At 34.6% G+C, this 16,276-nt stretch overlaps 1 protein-coding gene across 1 annotated transcript in view; it reads left to right on the top strand.

Moving 5' to 3' along the window:
• The window catches only part of PKHD1L1 (PKHD1 like 1), a 226,410-nt gene that overhangs the window by 167,773 nt on the left and 42,361 nt on the right, over window positions 1-16,276 (top strand). Inside the window, exons 63-70 of the mRNA XM_043975706.1 lie at window positions 1,617-1,707; window positions 3,387-3,535; window positions 3,658-3,780; window positions 4,042-4,153; window positions 4,240-4,356; window positions 5,502-5,667; window positions 10,861-11,093; window positions 11,272-11,439. Coding sequence (XP_043831641.1) covers window positions 1,617-1,707; window positions 3,387-3,535; window positions 3,658-3,780; window positions 4,042-4,153; window positions 4,240-4,356; window positions 5,502-5,667; window positions 10,861-11,093; window positions 11,272-11,439 — 1,159 coding nt within the window. The remainder of the gene's footprint in view (window positions 1-1,616; window positions 1,708-3,386; window positions 3,536-3,657; window positions 3,781-4,041; window positions 4,154-4,239; window positions 4,357-5,501; window positions 5,668-10,860; window positions 11,094-11,271; window positions 11,440-16,276) is intronic.

Here is a 16,276-nt window from a genome sequence, read left to right as displayed (position 1 = left end):
TTATAATGATTGGAAGCCTAGTGAGGGCAGTCATGTGACTGTCAGAGCGGCCATCCCATTGGCTGGGGCCGTGTGGGGTGTTTCTAGGTTTGGGGGAGGAGAATTGGGCATTCAAGGTGGAAGCTGGAAAGCGACAGGCATTCTGCTGCGTATTTTCAGTTGATTCCTGGGTGGTGGCATTTTTTCAGGTATTATAATTTCCCTTTCCCCATTTTATTTCCTTTCCCTTGATCCTACTGATCCTGTTTGTGTTTTTTTTTTTTTTAAGTTTGTTCTTGTTAAAATAAATCTTGTTCTGTTTTGAGGGAGGCTGCCGGTTTCCTTCCTTGCCCCAATATTGCGGCGAGCCACTTAGCTAGCACTCCCCAATTAAAAATTGGTCCCCACAACTGTCAGAAAATCTTATCACACAAGGCATCCAGTTCAATACCCTAGAGAAAACCTCTCTTGCCTAGATGGTAATTGATAGGTCAAAATAAATTATGTGAAAAATAGTATGCTTCAGTCTGTATTCAATCAATATCAGTTCTTTCTTTGGAGGTTGATAGTATCATTTATCATTAGTCCTTTAGGATTGTCTTGGATCATTGTATTGCTGAGAATACCTAAGTCATTCAGTTTTTTGTTGATCAATATTGCAGTCACTGTGCACAATGTTCTCCTGGTTCTGCTCACTTCACTATACATCAGTTCATATAAGTCTTTCCAGAACTTTCTGAAATTGTCCCATTTGTCATTTCTTATATATATTCTTCTATATTCCATCACAATCACATACCACAGCTTGTTTAGCCATTTCCCAATTGAGGGGCATTCCTTCAATTTCCAATTCTTAGCCACCACAAAAAGAGTTGCTATTGGGGAGGCTAGGTGGTGCAGTGGATAAAGCACTGGTCCTGGAGTCAGGAGTACCTGAGTTCAAATGAGGCCTCAGACACTTAACACTTACTAGCTGTGTGACCCTGGGCAAGTCACTTAACCCCAATTGCCTCACTTTTAAAAAAAAAGAAAAGAAAAGAAAAAAAAAGAGCTGCTATAAATATTTTTGTACAAATAGGTCTGTTTCTCTTTTGGGGGATGTCTTTGGGATATAAACCTAGCAGTGGTATTGCTGAATCAAAGGGTATGTACAGTTTTAATTAATTTCTAATGACTCTGAGACTAAACCATCCTTTATAATTATGTCCATATGCTTCTTTAGTAAATAAGCCAAATGGATAACAAAATAGAAACCCAGATAAAAGAAATACTCAGGAATATAATAACATTATTTTTAATATAGTGGAACTGGACATAAGGCAGGTTATTCATGGAATCTATCAAAAGGAATTTAGCTACTAAAATACCAAAAGTCTTTTATAAGGTAGTTTCAAACTATGAGACAGTCCTAGGGACCTTGAGAAGAGCATTATGCGAGTACTCCATTGTAATTTAATAGCATAACTTAAGCTTGAATTGGATGAGTAATTAATTTGACTTGTTTTATCTTTTATAATGGATACAAAAATGGTACATTTTATAATGTATGCATGGAACATTACAGAGGCATCTATATATTGTATAATTTCTGTTATGTGGTTAGCTAACCCAAAATATTTTCTTTATTTTTGTTTCAGATAAACAGGGCTACCAATACAATCTTACAGGATAATGTTGTTGCAGGATTTGAAAGAATTGGTTACCATATTGATGGTGAACCATGTACAGGTAAGTTGTTTAGTCTACAGCATATCTATAGCATAGATAATCTGCTATTTGATTTAAAGAAAAGTAATGTCAGTTTAATTCAGTATGTGATATCACTTCTTCCTATTACACCACTGAGCAAGAAAAGTGAGTGAAATTGTTCCAAGATGATATGGAATCCCAAAGAAAACTGGGTACTTTCAAGGGGATTTTTATTAAAATGTGTGTTCAAAACACCTCACACAATCAATGTCCCCGGCCTAAATACACACACAAAAACACATTATGTACTTGGATCTACAGTGAATCTATTCTCTTCATTTGGAAAATATATAGACAGATAGACATACATATAGACACAGACATCTATACATACACATATACATAGATATTTACTAGTTCTAAGTTCCAGAGATTCTTGGAAAAGTCAAGTAAAAGGCAATAAGACTCATTGGAAAAAATAATATTAATTCCAAAGTCCTACTATTCTTTAAAAAAAAAATACCAATGTTTTGAATAGCAATGATTTGAATCGACATTTATCTAGACAGTTCTTAAGTTCTTGGGTTCAAAAGAGATAGTTGTTATTTTTATATTGTATGTTATATATATTAAGCCTTTTTGACATTAGAAAGAACTGGTGTCATAGTATATGTACTAATTATAGTTTTAAATTGTCTTAATACCTAACTAATCAAGTTAATATTTCTTCGATTTAATATTTTAAAATCTGTCATTTTTCTATAGCCTCTTTATAAAAGGGTTTTGTTTTCCCAAATTATTGAATATCAAAATATGATTCCTAAGCATACATAGGTGTTTGCTTTAAATATATTGGTCCAAGCTGTGATTGATCAGCATAAATAACTCCTTTTACTGAGACTCCGCTGTAATTCAAAGACAGGAAATCGCCCAGAGCAAGTGCTAGAAGGTACCAAATTTAGGACCTGAACCCTGCCCTTCCTAAATTCAGATCATATCTTCAAAATATCATGTTTTCTCTCACTAAAGGCATAACAACAACAATAACAATAAACATCGGCATTACAAACAGCAGATCTCTTTTCTCTATCTCATACTACAGTTAAGGAATTTTCTGCTTCAGGACTTGTGATTGGTTGGTATAGGAAACTCCTGGGTGAGGAAACTCCCTCTACCCTAGTAGGTCAGTACCCACTCTCCAATGAATAGTTTTAGGAAGTTGACTAGAGATCTAAGAGATTAAGTGACTTGTCCAGGATTGTGCAACCAGGATGTATCAGAGGTAAAACCTGAACTCAGGTTTTCTGACTCTATCCATCATACCACACTGCTTTTGTTCTTCTTTACATCTCTTTAAATGTGTGAAGGGTCAAGAACCAATCTTTTATAGCTGTTACATAGAAAATATTGCAGAGAATTTTATTTTAATCATGTGGCATAGTTTAAGAAACTTTCTTTTAAATAGATTTTTAAAATAAAAGGAGAGTAACATACCAAAAAATCAGATATGAATATATCATCTCAAATAATAATATGAGCTAATGGTCAGTCATATGATCTGCAAATGACAGATATAACATTCTTTGGTCATCACATAAAAATTAAGTCAGAAAAATATAAATTTTTAATGTTTTGTTAAACTAAAAAGTTAGGCGCTTAATAAAGACAGAAATCATGCTTTGTTCATTTAATGATCCAATTTTGTATTTTATTTCCAGATCAAGCTAATTCTGCAGAAAAATGGCACAATAATGAAGCCCATGGAGGTTTATATGGTGTTTATATGAACCAAGATGGCTTCCCTGGGTGCTCTCATTTACAGGGGTTTACAATTTGGAAATGTTGGGATTATGGCATCTATTTTCAGGTAAATGTGCTTTATTCCTAGTGATTTGTTGATTTTTAAAATTAGTTGTTCTTGGGACTATGATACAAAAAGATAAAATATTATTATTATTATTATTATCATTATTATATATTTTTGGACAGACCACAGAGAGTGTGCAAGTCTCTAATGTGACCCTGGTTGACAATGGGATGGGAATTTTGCCTATTATATATCTACCAGCTGCAACATCTCACAAAATTTCCAGTAAAACAGTACAAATTAAGGTAAGAAATGAAAACTCTCTCACAAAGTACTGCTAGCAAAAATAATAACCAGGATACTAAAAAAAAATAGTTCCAAATAATAATGAAGATTTTTGGAGGATTCACCTTGGCTTCTAATGTAGTACTTTAAACTTCTTGATTATAGTTTATTTCAGTTAAATTCAGTATAATTGTTATTATTATGAGTCCTACAAATATTTATTATTATCGAAGATGTAATAAATGTTATTATCACAGATGTAATAAATTACTATTTTCTAGAGCTTATTAGTTGTAGGAAGCAGCCCCCAATTTAACTGTTCTGATGTCCTCACCAATGATGATCCCAATATTGAACTTACTGCTGCCCATCGGAGCACTAGACCTCCCTCAGGTAAAGTATTTTGCAAAGTTGAGATTTGCCTATACAAACAAACATTTAGTGAAATTTCATGATTTTTTTTTTCCCTTTGGGATAAGGAGGGAGAAGTGGAATCTGTTGGCCCACCTTTGCCTCTGCACACAACATGGCACCAAGGAAACCCCATGCAGGGCTCATGAGTTACAATGCTATTAGTGGATTGTTGGAAGTTTCTGGTAGGTATAAAAATTATAATTAGCGAGTTGTATGATAGAATTTGAAAATGAAAGGTTAAACTACAACACAAAAATATTTCATAGTAATATGTAAAAGAAAAAACTTAAAATTAAAATTTGTATGAATTACCAAGATAAAAAAAATAAGTCAGAGGTCAGAAGGGTAAATTTCAAAAATGATTCCCTAGTATATTACCTAAGGAAGTGAAGAAATGACAATTGCTTGACTTTTGAGAACAGAAATGAAAATGGTTATGATCATAATAGCAGCTCATATAGACAAGCAAAGATTAAGAGGGTTTCCGTGTCCAACTCATTAGGCATACAATGAAAGATTTTGCTCACTTCAATCCAATTTCCTATAATAAATTTCTTTAGGATTTCATTTTAGAGAGTTACCTCTACAAAAGGGATGACTCATGAGAGAAATTTGGCCTCAATTTCCTTTAACTACACTTTTCCCCCTCATTTTATTCTTGTTGACTTAAAACTACTGTCTCAGAATTTCAGTATTCCTTTGATGGCAGGGAACCCATTTAAAATATTACCTGGAGTTTGAATGTAACATTTCATATTGATTTTAATGAAGTTCCTTATCTATAAATTGAGGGGGTTAGGCCAGGTGATCTCCAAGGTTCCCTCCAGCTCTAAGTCCTATGATAAATATGTTCCAGAAAATTAAAGGAAGCATATTGGTATAAAAATGCCTTTGTGAAATAAAGCCATATTTCATTAAGTAGAATAGATAACTACATTTCTTTTAAAATGCAGAACACAAAGCTGTAAAAGACAGAATGATAAGGATGGAGGTATCTTATTAAAACTTATTCTCCAGTTGGACTTCCTATTTGGGGAATAAAAAGAGACAGAAAGAACTTTCAAAATGAATATAGCTGAGTATGTGTCTGCTTGGGGAGCTTTTTCTTTTGAGTCCCTATTTCTGAATAAATGCAATACATTAGGACCTGGGAATAACAGAGTCGACAAAAGAATATCATCCTCCCCAAACAAACAAAAAATTCCCATTGTACAAATGAGATTGGTAGATAAATGTGTGAGATTAGATTGCCATACAAAATGTTTTATTTCATTAGTACTTTTAAATAGCAATTGTGGTAGGTGATTTTATACTGTTTTTGTTTTAGATTCCACATTTGTAGGATTTAAAAATGTTTGTATAAATGAAACTGCTGTGATGTTCATGACAAACCCTTTAAATGAAGATCTTCAACATCCAATCCATGTGAAAAACATACAGACAGTTGACACAACTGAACAATCAAAAATATTTATACACAGGCCAGATTTAAGGTAATACTCATATATATGCACTGGTAACTGTAGTCAAACTTTTATCTTTTTTTTTTTTTTAGTGAGGCAATTGGGGTTAAGCGACTTGCCCAGGGTCACACAGCTAGTAAGTGTTAAGTGTCTGAGGCCGGATATGAACTCAGGTACTCCTGAATGCAGGGCCAGTGCTCTCTCCACTGCACCATCTAGCTGCCCCAAACTTTTATCATTTCTATCCTGTTCATTTTCCCATATATCTAAAGATGTTAGTATAGCAAAACTACAACCAAATGGCTAAAACTCAAAATATTACCCATGTGAAAAATCAATCGAAATTACAAGCAGCACAAATATAACTGCCCAATTAAGTTTGGGAACTTATTTGTTATTAAGCAAAGCACCTCAAGCTTATGTTAGTTAAGCACCATCTTTTAAGTCTGAAAGACAGACTTGGATTATGGATATGCAGCTATGCATCTCTAGTAACAAACACTGTGAGGTGAAAAGTACCTGTACTATTCCTACTATCATTTTCTTGTACTCAACTTGGATAAAAGAAATATATAAGGAAAGAGAGTCCCTTTCTTAGGCACCCTATTCTTTTTTCTCTATCTGCTCTCTCCTAGTGACCTCATAAATTCCCATGAGCTTAATTATCATCTCTGTATCTAATGACTCCTATGTTTATATACCAGACCCAGTCTCTCTTCTGTGCTTCAGTCACTTGTTATTAATCCCCTACTGGACATTTCCAACTGTAGTTCTGGAGACATCTCAAACTCAACATATCAAGAACAAAACTTATTTTCATTCTCCCAAAACAACCCAACAACTCCTCCAAATTCCCCCATTTCTGTCTAAGGCACCACCATTCTTCCAGCCTCCTGCTTCATAACTTCAGCATTATCCTCTACTTATTCTGACTCAACACATATATAAGCGATTGCAAAAGCTGCCATTTTTCTCATTTGTCATCTTTCACATGCAACCTCTTGTCTCTACTGACACAGGTATCACCTTAGTCCAGAACCTAATCACCTGTTATCTAGATTATTACAATAGCCTCTTAACCAGTCTCCTTACCTCAAGTCTTTCCCCACTCTAGCTCATCCTAACCAGTTTTAAAAGTGATTTTTCTTAAGTGTAGATATAACCATGGCCTTCTCCTATTCAATCATCTTCAGTGGCTTCTTATTGCTTGTCCATTTTAATCAAATGTAAACTCCTTTGTTTAGTTTCTAAAGCCCTTTATGACCTGTTCCAAATTTGTCCTTTCAGCTTCACTGGATATTACTTCCACTGCCACACTCTGGGGTCTATCCAAACTGGCCTTTTCTCTGTTTTTCACATACAATGCTCTATCTCCCATCTCTGTGCCATTGAATTGGCTGTCCCCCATGCCTGAAATTCATTCCCTCTTCACCTCCTTCTCCTGCAATTCTTCTCTCTTTTTTCAAAACATAGCTCAAACACTACCTTCTACCTGAAAACTTTCTTGATCTCCCCAATTACTAGTGCCTTCCCTCTCTAATTACCATGTATTTAACTACTTTGTATTTATTTACATTCTCTTCATATTCTTCTGTATGTATATCTATATAATCCCTTATTGTATGTAAATATATATAAACATGCACACACATATATATAAACATATAGATGTATATTTATTGTCTCCCCTATATAGAATATAAGCTTTAAAGCAGCAATTCTAAACTTTTTTCATTTTAGGATCCCTTTATTTTATAATTATCAAGGACCCCAAAGTGCTTTTGTTTATGTTGGTTTATAGCTATCATTATTTACCATATTAGAAATTAAAACTGATAACCTTTAAAATACTATTCACTGGGGGTGGCTAGGTGGCGTAGTGGATAAAGCACCGGCCCTGGATTCATGAGTACCTAAGTTCAAATCTGGCCTCAGACACTTGACATTCACTAGTTGTGTGACCCTGGGCAAGTCACTTAACCCCTATTACCCCGCAAAAACAAACAAACAAAAAGAAAACAATAAAATACTATTCATTTAAAAATAATCAGCCTACTATATGTTAAGAAAAATAACATTTTTATTACTATTTTCCATAACCATATAAAAGCATTGAAAAAATTGAATTATTTCACATTTTTACAAATATCTATAGTATTTGGCTTAATAGGAGATGACTGAATTCTCATATTTTCTTTGTCATTCAGTCTGATTTTATTTCTTTTTAATGGAATAAAATAAGCATTTCTATAACAGTATAATAAAAAAGATTACACATGAAGCTGCAAATCTATTATGTACAATGTTATTCCTTTTACATATATAATAAAGTTATCATGTAAATTTCTTTTTCCCTCTCCCCTCCACTCTAGAAATGTCTACCATTAGACACAAATGTGTATGTGTGTGTATTTATAAAATTATTCTATAGATACATCTATTTATTAGTTCTTTCTCTGGATACAGATAATGTCTTCCTTCATATGTCCTTCGTAGTTAATTGGAATAGTTATAAAAGTCAAAATTATTCATTTGCTCAAAGTTGTTCTTAAAGCAATATTGCTGTTAGTGTATGCAATGTTCTCTTGGTTATCCTCAGTTCACTCTTCATTATGTCATACAATTATATCCATGTTTTTCTAAGATCATCAAGCTCATCATTTCTTGTAGAACAGTAGTATTCAGTCTATTCTGATAGGTTGTCCTAGTTGAAATAGATGAAGGAAATCTGGCCTCAGAAAGATATACAGTTGGAAAAGAGAAGAATATTTTAATAGCTCCCCACCCAGATAATTGGAGATATTATTCTTTGATATTATACCAACACTCAACAAGTGGTAGTTTCTTAAAGGTTAATTGCAATGAATAATCTGAATTGATATGGCTATTAGTGATATGTTGTTATATTAAAATTCATGTCAATCTTGCACCTTGAATGTATTTTATATTTAGACATGATTTGGTCACATATTGGTCATATGGGAAATGTTGATTCAGTCAGTTATGCAGATCTTCCAAATGTTAGTCATTTCATTATGCTATATCAAAAATCATAATCATAAATATCACCACCAATCTCTTCAGAAAAGCTTGAAGTATTGGAATACTACCAAGCTCATGGTGGCAGATACACATTTCCCAAAATTTTTAATTTTCACTTGCAAACTAAATTTTATTATCTGTAACAAATGCTTTCAGTTATCTTCCTTGAAGTGTGACAGGCTCACTTCATTTGCTTTTGAGAAAGCATCTGCCAAATACCCATCTGAATAGCTGTAGTTTGGATGTTAATTGTTCATTCAGTAAAAATGGTATTCAATAGGGGGCAGCTAGATGGCGCAGTGGATAAAGCACCGGCCCTGGATTCAGGAGTACCTGAGTTCAAATCCGGCCTCAGACACTTGACACTTGCTAGCTGTGTGACCCTGGGCAAGTCACTTAACCCCCATTGCCCCGCAAAACCAAAACCAAAACCAAAACCAAAAATGGTATTCAATAGAAAAAAAAGCAGCAAGTACAACTTGAAATTCAATCACATGAGTGCTTATCTTTGAGACAATCATTGGACTTTGGTAGGCAGCAGAAGTACTTCTAGTCCACTTCCTATTTCATCACTCAGACCATTAAAAAAGACATGTACCCAATAGTTGAGATTTAAGAAACTTAAATTCTTTATTGCTTCGTCAAGGACCTTCTTACGTGAAAGTGCATTTTTTAAACTGTAAATATTTGGCAGTAAAGGATACAATGACTACTAGTATAGTTTGGTGTCATTGACTTGATTCTTGCTATGTTGCCAGAAATTTTATCCACTATTACTTTTGCTCTATCAATGCTAATATTATACAGTTATTCGGGATAAAACACGAATCGAAAAAAATTAACTTTTCAGCACCATTGGTGTTTTTAGCCATGTATTCACTTAAAAGAAGACCTTTGGGGCAGCTGGGTGGTGCAGTAGATAGAGTACCGGCCCTGGAGTCAGGAGGACCTGAGTTCAAATCCGGCCTCAGACACTTGACACTTACTAGCTGTGTGACCCTGGGCAAGTCACTTAACCCCAATTGCCTCACTAAAAAAAAAAAAAAAGAAAGAAGAAGACCTTTGATGATTAGCTGGGGCTGACAGCACATGAATACAAGCAAAACAGCAAGTTCAGCTACTTTTGTAGATAAATCAATCAGCAAACTTTTATTAAATTTTCTGTGTGTCATGCATGCACTATGCCAACCACTGGGGATACAAAAATAAGTAAAAGAGACTCCCTGCCCTCAGGGAGTTTACAATCTAATGAGAGAGAAAACATGCAAACAAATATTTATAAAGCAATCTAAATTCAGGATAATAAGATGTAATTAACAGAAAGAAGGCAATAGAATTGAGAGTTTGGGGAAGGCTTCTAGTAAAAGAAGGACTTTTAGTTGGGACTTGAAGATGTGTCCATTTGTAAGGCAAATGTTCTCCAGACAAGATCTTAACTCAGTCTTCATGTTCACAGAAAAATATTTAATTCACAGGTAATATGACCTTTGAAAAATTCTGGTTAGAGAATGAGTGAAAAAGGGGGGAAAAGTCAGTATTAATATGAGTATCTCTTTTGGTTTTGATCTCACGGGCCCTTTATGAAACTCACCCCACACATACCCAAAAGGGCTTTGGGGATCCTCAGAGATCCTCACATCACACTTTGAGAATTGCTGCTTTAAAGCAATGGTTACTAATATTAGTGACTATCAGTCCTATTTCAGTCTTCTGATTCCTAATAAAAGATAAGAAAACTACCAATAGAAGAGGTATTTTAATATCCTGTCAATCAATAAGCATTTATGAAATTTCAACTATGTGCCTGGCAGTGTACTAAGCACTGGGAATATAAAAAAAGGCAATTCTGTTCTGTTCTGCATATAATACCATTTATATATTTAGTAAATAAGTACATGGAATAGTGCAAACACTCCACAAACATTAAACTCAATGATATTTGGCATGCCAAATCATTTGGTTATTATATTCCACAAACATAGTTTGCCTTATTAAAATTTTAAAGAAATTCACAGAGGTTGACCAAAAGCAACCTGATGAAATATAGATTTCAGTAAAATGTTAGTTATATATGCTATTTAGTTATAGTGAATACTCAAAAATATTCAATACAATATTGATGAGCAAATGAGTGAGCAATGATGTTACTAAGTAATGATTAATTTTGTCTTTTTTACCCAGTAAAGTGAATCCATCAGATTGTGTAGACATGGTCTGTGATGCCAAAAAGAAAGCCTTTCTTAAAGACATCGATGGCTCTTTCTTGGGAAGGCCTGGTTCAGTGATACCCCAAGCTGAATATGAATGGAATGGAAATAATCAGTTTGGAGTGGGAGACTATAGAATACCTAAAGTGATGCTCACATATCTGAATGGCAGCAAAATACCTGTTTCAGAGAAAGCACCGTATAAAGGTTTGAGGAGATTTTCTTGTTTTTTAAAAGAAAACATGTTCTTTGCAATAGAAATAACTCAGCCCTGTAAATAGCCTTTCCTTAATACATTTTATATACTTTTTATAGTAAGGAGTAATTCGTGTACCTCAAAAGTTTTTGTTTTCATTGACAAAATTGTATATGCATTGGATTCTAGGAATCATTAGAGATTCTACCTGTAAATATATATCTGAGTGGCAGAGCTATCAATGCTTTGGAATGGAATATGCCATGATGGCTATTGAAAGCCTGGATTCTGACACAGAAATACGAAGACTTTCACCAGTGGCTATATTTTCTGATGGTTATGTTGATCTTATTAATGGTAAGCATTCAATTAGAATGAGCTACATTAATGTGAGACATTTAACAAATCCCTGATAAATTTTTAACTATCCTATGATTATTCACTGCATGTTCTTAACCCAAATGTTTTCTACTTGCAAGTTAAAAAATCAAAACAAAAACAAAAACCTATATTCAAGAGAAAGACTTGACTTTTTAGATGTCCAGACTTATTAGTGAAGTAGAGCAACTATTTCAAATTAAACACATTAAAACAAAAACCATGTGTAATCATGCTCTTACTGTTCATATTGAAAAAGTTGACAAAATAAATAGGAGAAAATATTTCCGACTCTTTAAACACTATCATTTGCCTTATATGAATTAAAATATAAATGACACTTGATAAAAAGACATTTAGAGAACCCCAAGGGAGGTATCTACAACCTGGAAATTTTTTTCTTCTGGGAGAAAATCTTTAAGGCACATCTTGGATATTAGACTACAATCAGTCTTGCAAACTCCCTAAAGAAGCTAATGGCTTATAATATACACCAAGGCTGTTCTCAACTGGTCCTGGCATAGTTGAACCCTAATAAGGTCTAATCAATGCAATTTTAATCAGAAAACATTTATAGAGTGCCTATTACATACAAGAGACTTCTGGGTATAGGTGCTATGGTCCACTCACCACCCATACTTCCACCTCCCCTCATCTCCATGGATTTGATCCACTTAGGTGGTAGCCTAGAATATAATATAGAAATATGTGGGTTCATTCAGTCTTGAACTTACCAATGATAATAAAGATAATACTAATAATCAAATAATCATTTACATTGTACTTTAAGTTTTATAAAGAGCTTTATCTATTTTATCCCATTTGATCCCCACAACAATCCTGTTAAACAGGTTGTATTGTTATTTTCATTTTATAGGTAAGAAAACTGGGGTTGAGAGAGGTTATGTGATTTGACCAGGGTCACAAAGATAGTAAGTGACTAAGGCAGAATTTAAACTCAGGTCTTCCTAACTCTAAGTCTAGCTCTCTATCCACTATGATATCTATATAAAAATCAGGTTTCATTTGTTTTGCAGTATGATTTCTTTTTGTATTTTTCTTTCTAACCTATACCTGCATACCCAGTAGTTTTCCTCAATTCAATTCCTCCCTTTCCCACCTTAATATATAGACACCAAGTACACAAAAGGGATGGTACCAAATTAGGATATGTTCCTATATGTTGATAAATAAAAAGTTCACTTGGGGAAATGCATTACTTTTGCATTCTAAATTTGGGTTGATTTATAATTCTGACTGAAGTTCAGCTCTGAATATTGATAATTCTTCATGAAGGCAGGAAATTCAATAAAAGCTTATGAATAAATATATCAAGATCCATTATTCAGTATTTCAGTCAGTGTTTCACATTTCATACATTTATTATCCCAGACACTTAAAAATTGAAGTAATGGGGAAATATTTTTTTTCTATGAAAGCTGAACTTTAATATAGCACACCTATAACTGAAAAAAACCTGGGCTTGAATGGAAAGACATCCATTGTTCTCTGAAAGACTATCCATAGGTTGAGGAACAGGAGCTGATCAATTCAATATTCTGGCCAAATGGACAGATTTCCTTGAGGCCAATTGGTTGCTGAAGCTTATTCCATTTGCTTCAAATTTCTGTAGCTGGTATTCAGGGAAAAGACAACAAAGTTCATAAGAATTCCATTTTTTAAAATAAAGTAAAAAACATGAGATCATTCTTGAGATGTAAGCCTATCTTCTATAATTTCTAGGGCTCTTCTAAAAAGGCAGTGGGGTTTAATTACTGAAGTCAAGAGAAACCTGGGATGTATTTGTTTTTGGAACATTCACAAGCTTTATGTCCATGGTCAAATCACTGAACTGCTCAAAGTCTATTTCTTCATTTGTATTAATCAATCACTCAACAAGAGGGAGCACATGAAAATTGCTCATGGCACAGAATGATATTAAAAAGGCAACTCCAAAATAAAACCAAATTAAGAGTTTATTTCAGTGTTTTAAATTTTGAAAGTAACTCAAATTATATAAAAGTAAATAGGTCTGGGGCAGCTAGGTGGCACAGTGTATAGAGCACTGGCCCTGGATTCAGGAGGACCCAAGTTCAAATCCAGTCTCAGACACTTGACACTTACTAGCTGTGTGACCCTGGGCAAATCACTTAACCCCAATTGCCTCACCAAAAAAAAAAAAGTAAACAGGTGAACATCTAAGAAGCTTAGGAATTGTGACAAGGGTTATAAGATTAAGGTGAAACTGATTATTGAGGGTCTGTCTATGTTATAAAACATATAATAGGTGTTCCCACTGAAAAATAGAACAGTGCTACCTACTTCATTCTTGGTCATCACAAGTTCAATAACATACCTGAAAATTTACTTTAAACTGCCCTACTTAGAATTTTTTATGTAGGGTACTTCATTTAACCCTAAATCAACAAGTTTTCATCCTGTTTAGAACCCATGTAGTTCTCTAAAGCCATGTTTTGCTGCACACAAAAATTGCTTATGTTACAGCATCTAACAAGCACAGTCTAAGAAAGGGAAAATTGACAGTTTAGCTCTAAGGTCAGAGTACATGAGGTTTAGAGCCTTAACAATGTATTAAGCAGCTAGTATGTACCTGGTACTTTGCTAGGACTGAGGATACAAAGACAAAAATGAAATATTCTCTGCCCTCAAAGGAGTAAACCACATTTGTTCATGTAACTACACATAAAATTCAAATAAAATAAATGAAAGGTAGGAGGAGGTTCAAACACCTGGGGGCATCAGGAAAGGCTTTATGTAGGAGATAGCCCTTGAAATGGGCTTTGAAGAAAATTAGGGATTCTAAGAAGCAGAGGGAAGGAGAGAACACATTCCATAAATGGAGGCAAGTCTATTCAAAGGTATGAAGACCAGAAATGGAATGTCATATGTGTGTAATTTAAGATTCTAAATGTGGATTCTAATGTGTTCCCCCAGTTTGGGGGAAACTGACTAAAAATCACTGATAAAACGAGTTTAGGTTTTTAAGGGTTTATTGGAAAATAGAAAGAAAAAGATTGAGAACAGAATTCTAACAGCCTGGCATTCCTATCTTTCCTCAAATCTCCTGTGAAGTCCTCTGCCGCCCCCACCATCAAGTCCGGAAGCCAAAAAAAAGGCCCGCGCTCTCTGCGCAGGCTCCCTTTCCTCCTTCCTGTCTCCTCCCAGACCATAGGAGGCTCCTCCAGTTGACTGGCTGGTAGACTTGATAGACAGCACCCATGAGCAAGCGTCATTTCCTGACGCCAAGGAAAAGCCACAATGCCTCTGAGGCATTTTCCTCATGGTGGAGCTCTCCACAGCAAGTCTCCAGTAGGTGGCGTCATTCCAATCATTACAGTCCCCCCTGTTGTTCCTCAAGAAACAAAATGTTTCCTTGACGGAACAGTAAAAAGAATATAATAACTATTGCTAACTAATAATATGTGAACAATAATATAGAAAAGGAAGAGAGAAAAGTTTTGTCCAGAGGGGCGATTTTTTTTTTTTTTGTCCTCATGAACCGACGCTTTGACATTAGTCTTGCAAAGGGAGGGCCTCTGCAGAGGGTACATGTTACAGATGATGTATATTATAACAGAAAGGAGATAGTAAAAACTAACAAAGCAAAACAGTTCATATAAAGTCTCTGAGTTCTCTTGTCTTCTTGAAGTGGTAAGATGTCATCAGGAGGAAACTGGACTCTGGTCTGGAAAGCTGGATTCTCTTCTTTAACTGTTTGAATTGCTGTATTTTTACTAAACCTTAGCATAGCATTGTCAATGATCAAATTAATAAATTCCATTACATTCCTTCCTTTATATGGTTAGACTTGTAATAGAGGGTTGAGGTAGTTATGCAATGTGTAACACTTTTTACCACCATGTGTCTGGATCAAAGCCAAATTTAGTATGTGTTCATGACACCTGAAAATGTTATGGAAAGGTTATTATATTTACCTTCTCCTCACCCTCTTGACTCAGTACTCTGGGTATGTAATTGTTTAGGCCTATAAGCCTGTGACTAGTGGGGAAGTCAGGGAGATATGCCATCAATACTTTAATAATATGTGATATTAATTAATAAATGCTTACTGCCAAAACTGGTACAATAGCCATTAATATATAATTTAGTAATATTTTAGAAAACCCAGCCTAGCCCCCCAATAATTTATATAACACACTAGGCTGGATAGGTAAATTGGAGCCAGGTTGGAAAGGGATTTAAATGCCAGAGGAGTTTCTGTTTAATCCCAGATTTAATAGGAAGTCAGTGGAGTTTACTTAAGAGGAGAGTGATATTATCAGATGTGTGCTTTAGAAATATCACTTTGACAACAATGTGGAAGATGAATCAGAGAGGGGATGAGCATGTAGTAGGGACCAATCAAGAGGTATTTGCAATATTACTGGTAAAAAGTGATGAGGGCCTGAACTTGAAAGGCTGTAGTCTAAGTGGAAAAAGGGATAGATGTGAGGCATGATGTGGAGGTAAAATCAACAAAACTTGTCAACCAGTTAGATATGTGGGGTATAGGAAAGTGAGGAGTTGAAGATGACTATGAGATTTCTATTCTTTTGACTAGACAGACAGATGACAGTGACCTGAAGAGGAGTGCACTTTAGGGAAAGGATAATAAGTTCCATTGTTAAGTATCTCACTCTGATAATTTTATACAAATGCTGAGCTTCATTATGGCTATTTCCTGTTTTAAGTTAATTACCATACAGGGCTTTTTGCAAGTATTATGTCTAACAAGGGCTTAATTGCATAATTCAGGCAAATTATCCTAAATTTTCTTAGAGAGGTTTATGATATA

This window comes from Dromiciops gliroides, chromosome 1, assembly GCF_019393635.1.
Source record: "Dromiciops gliroides isolate mDroGli1 chromosome 1, mDroGli1.pri, whole genome shotgun sequence".
NCBI lineage: Eukaryota > Metazoa > Chordata > Mammalia > Microbiotheria > Microbiotheriidae > Dromiciops > Dromiciops gliroides.
The sequence above is the reverse complement of the archived record's forward strand: the minus strand, read 5'-3'. Positions and strand labels throughout refer to the sequence as shown.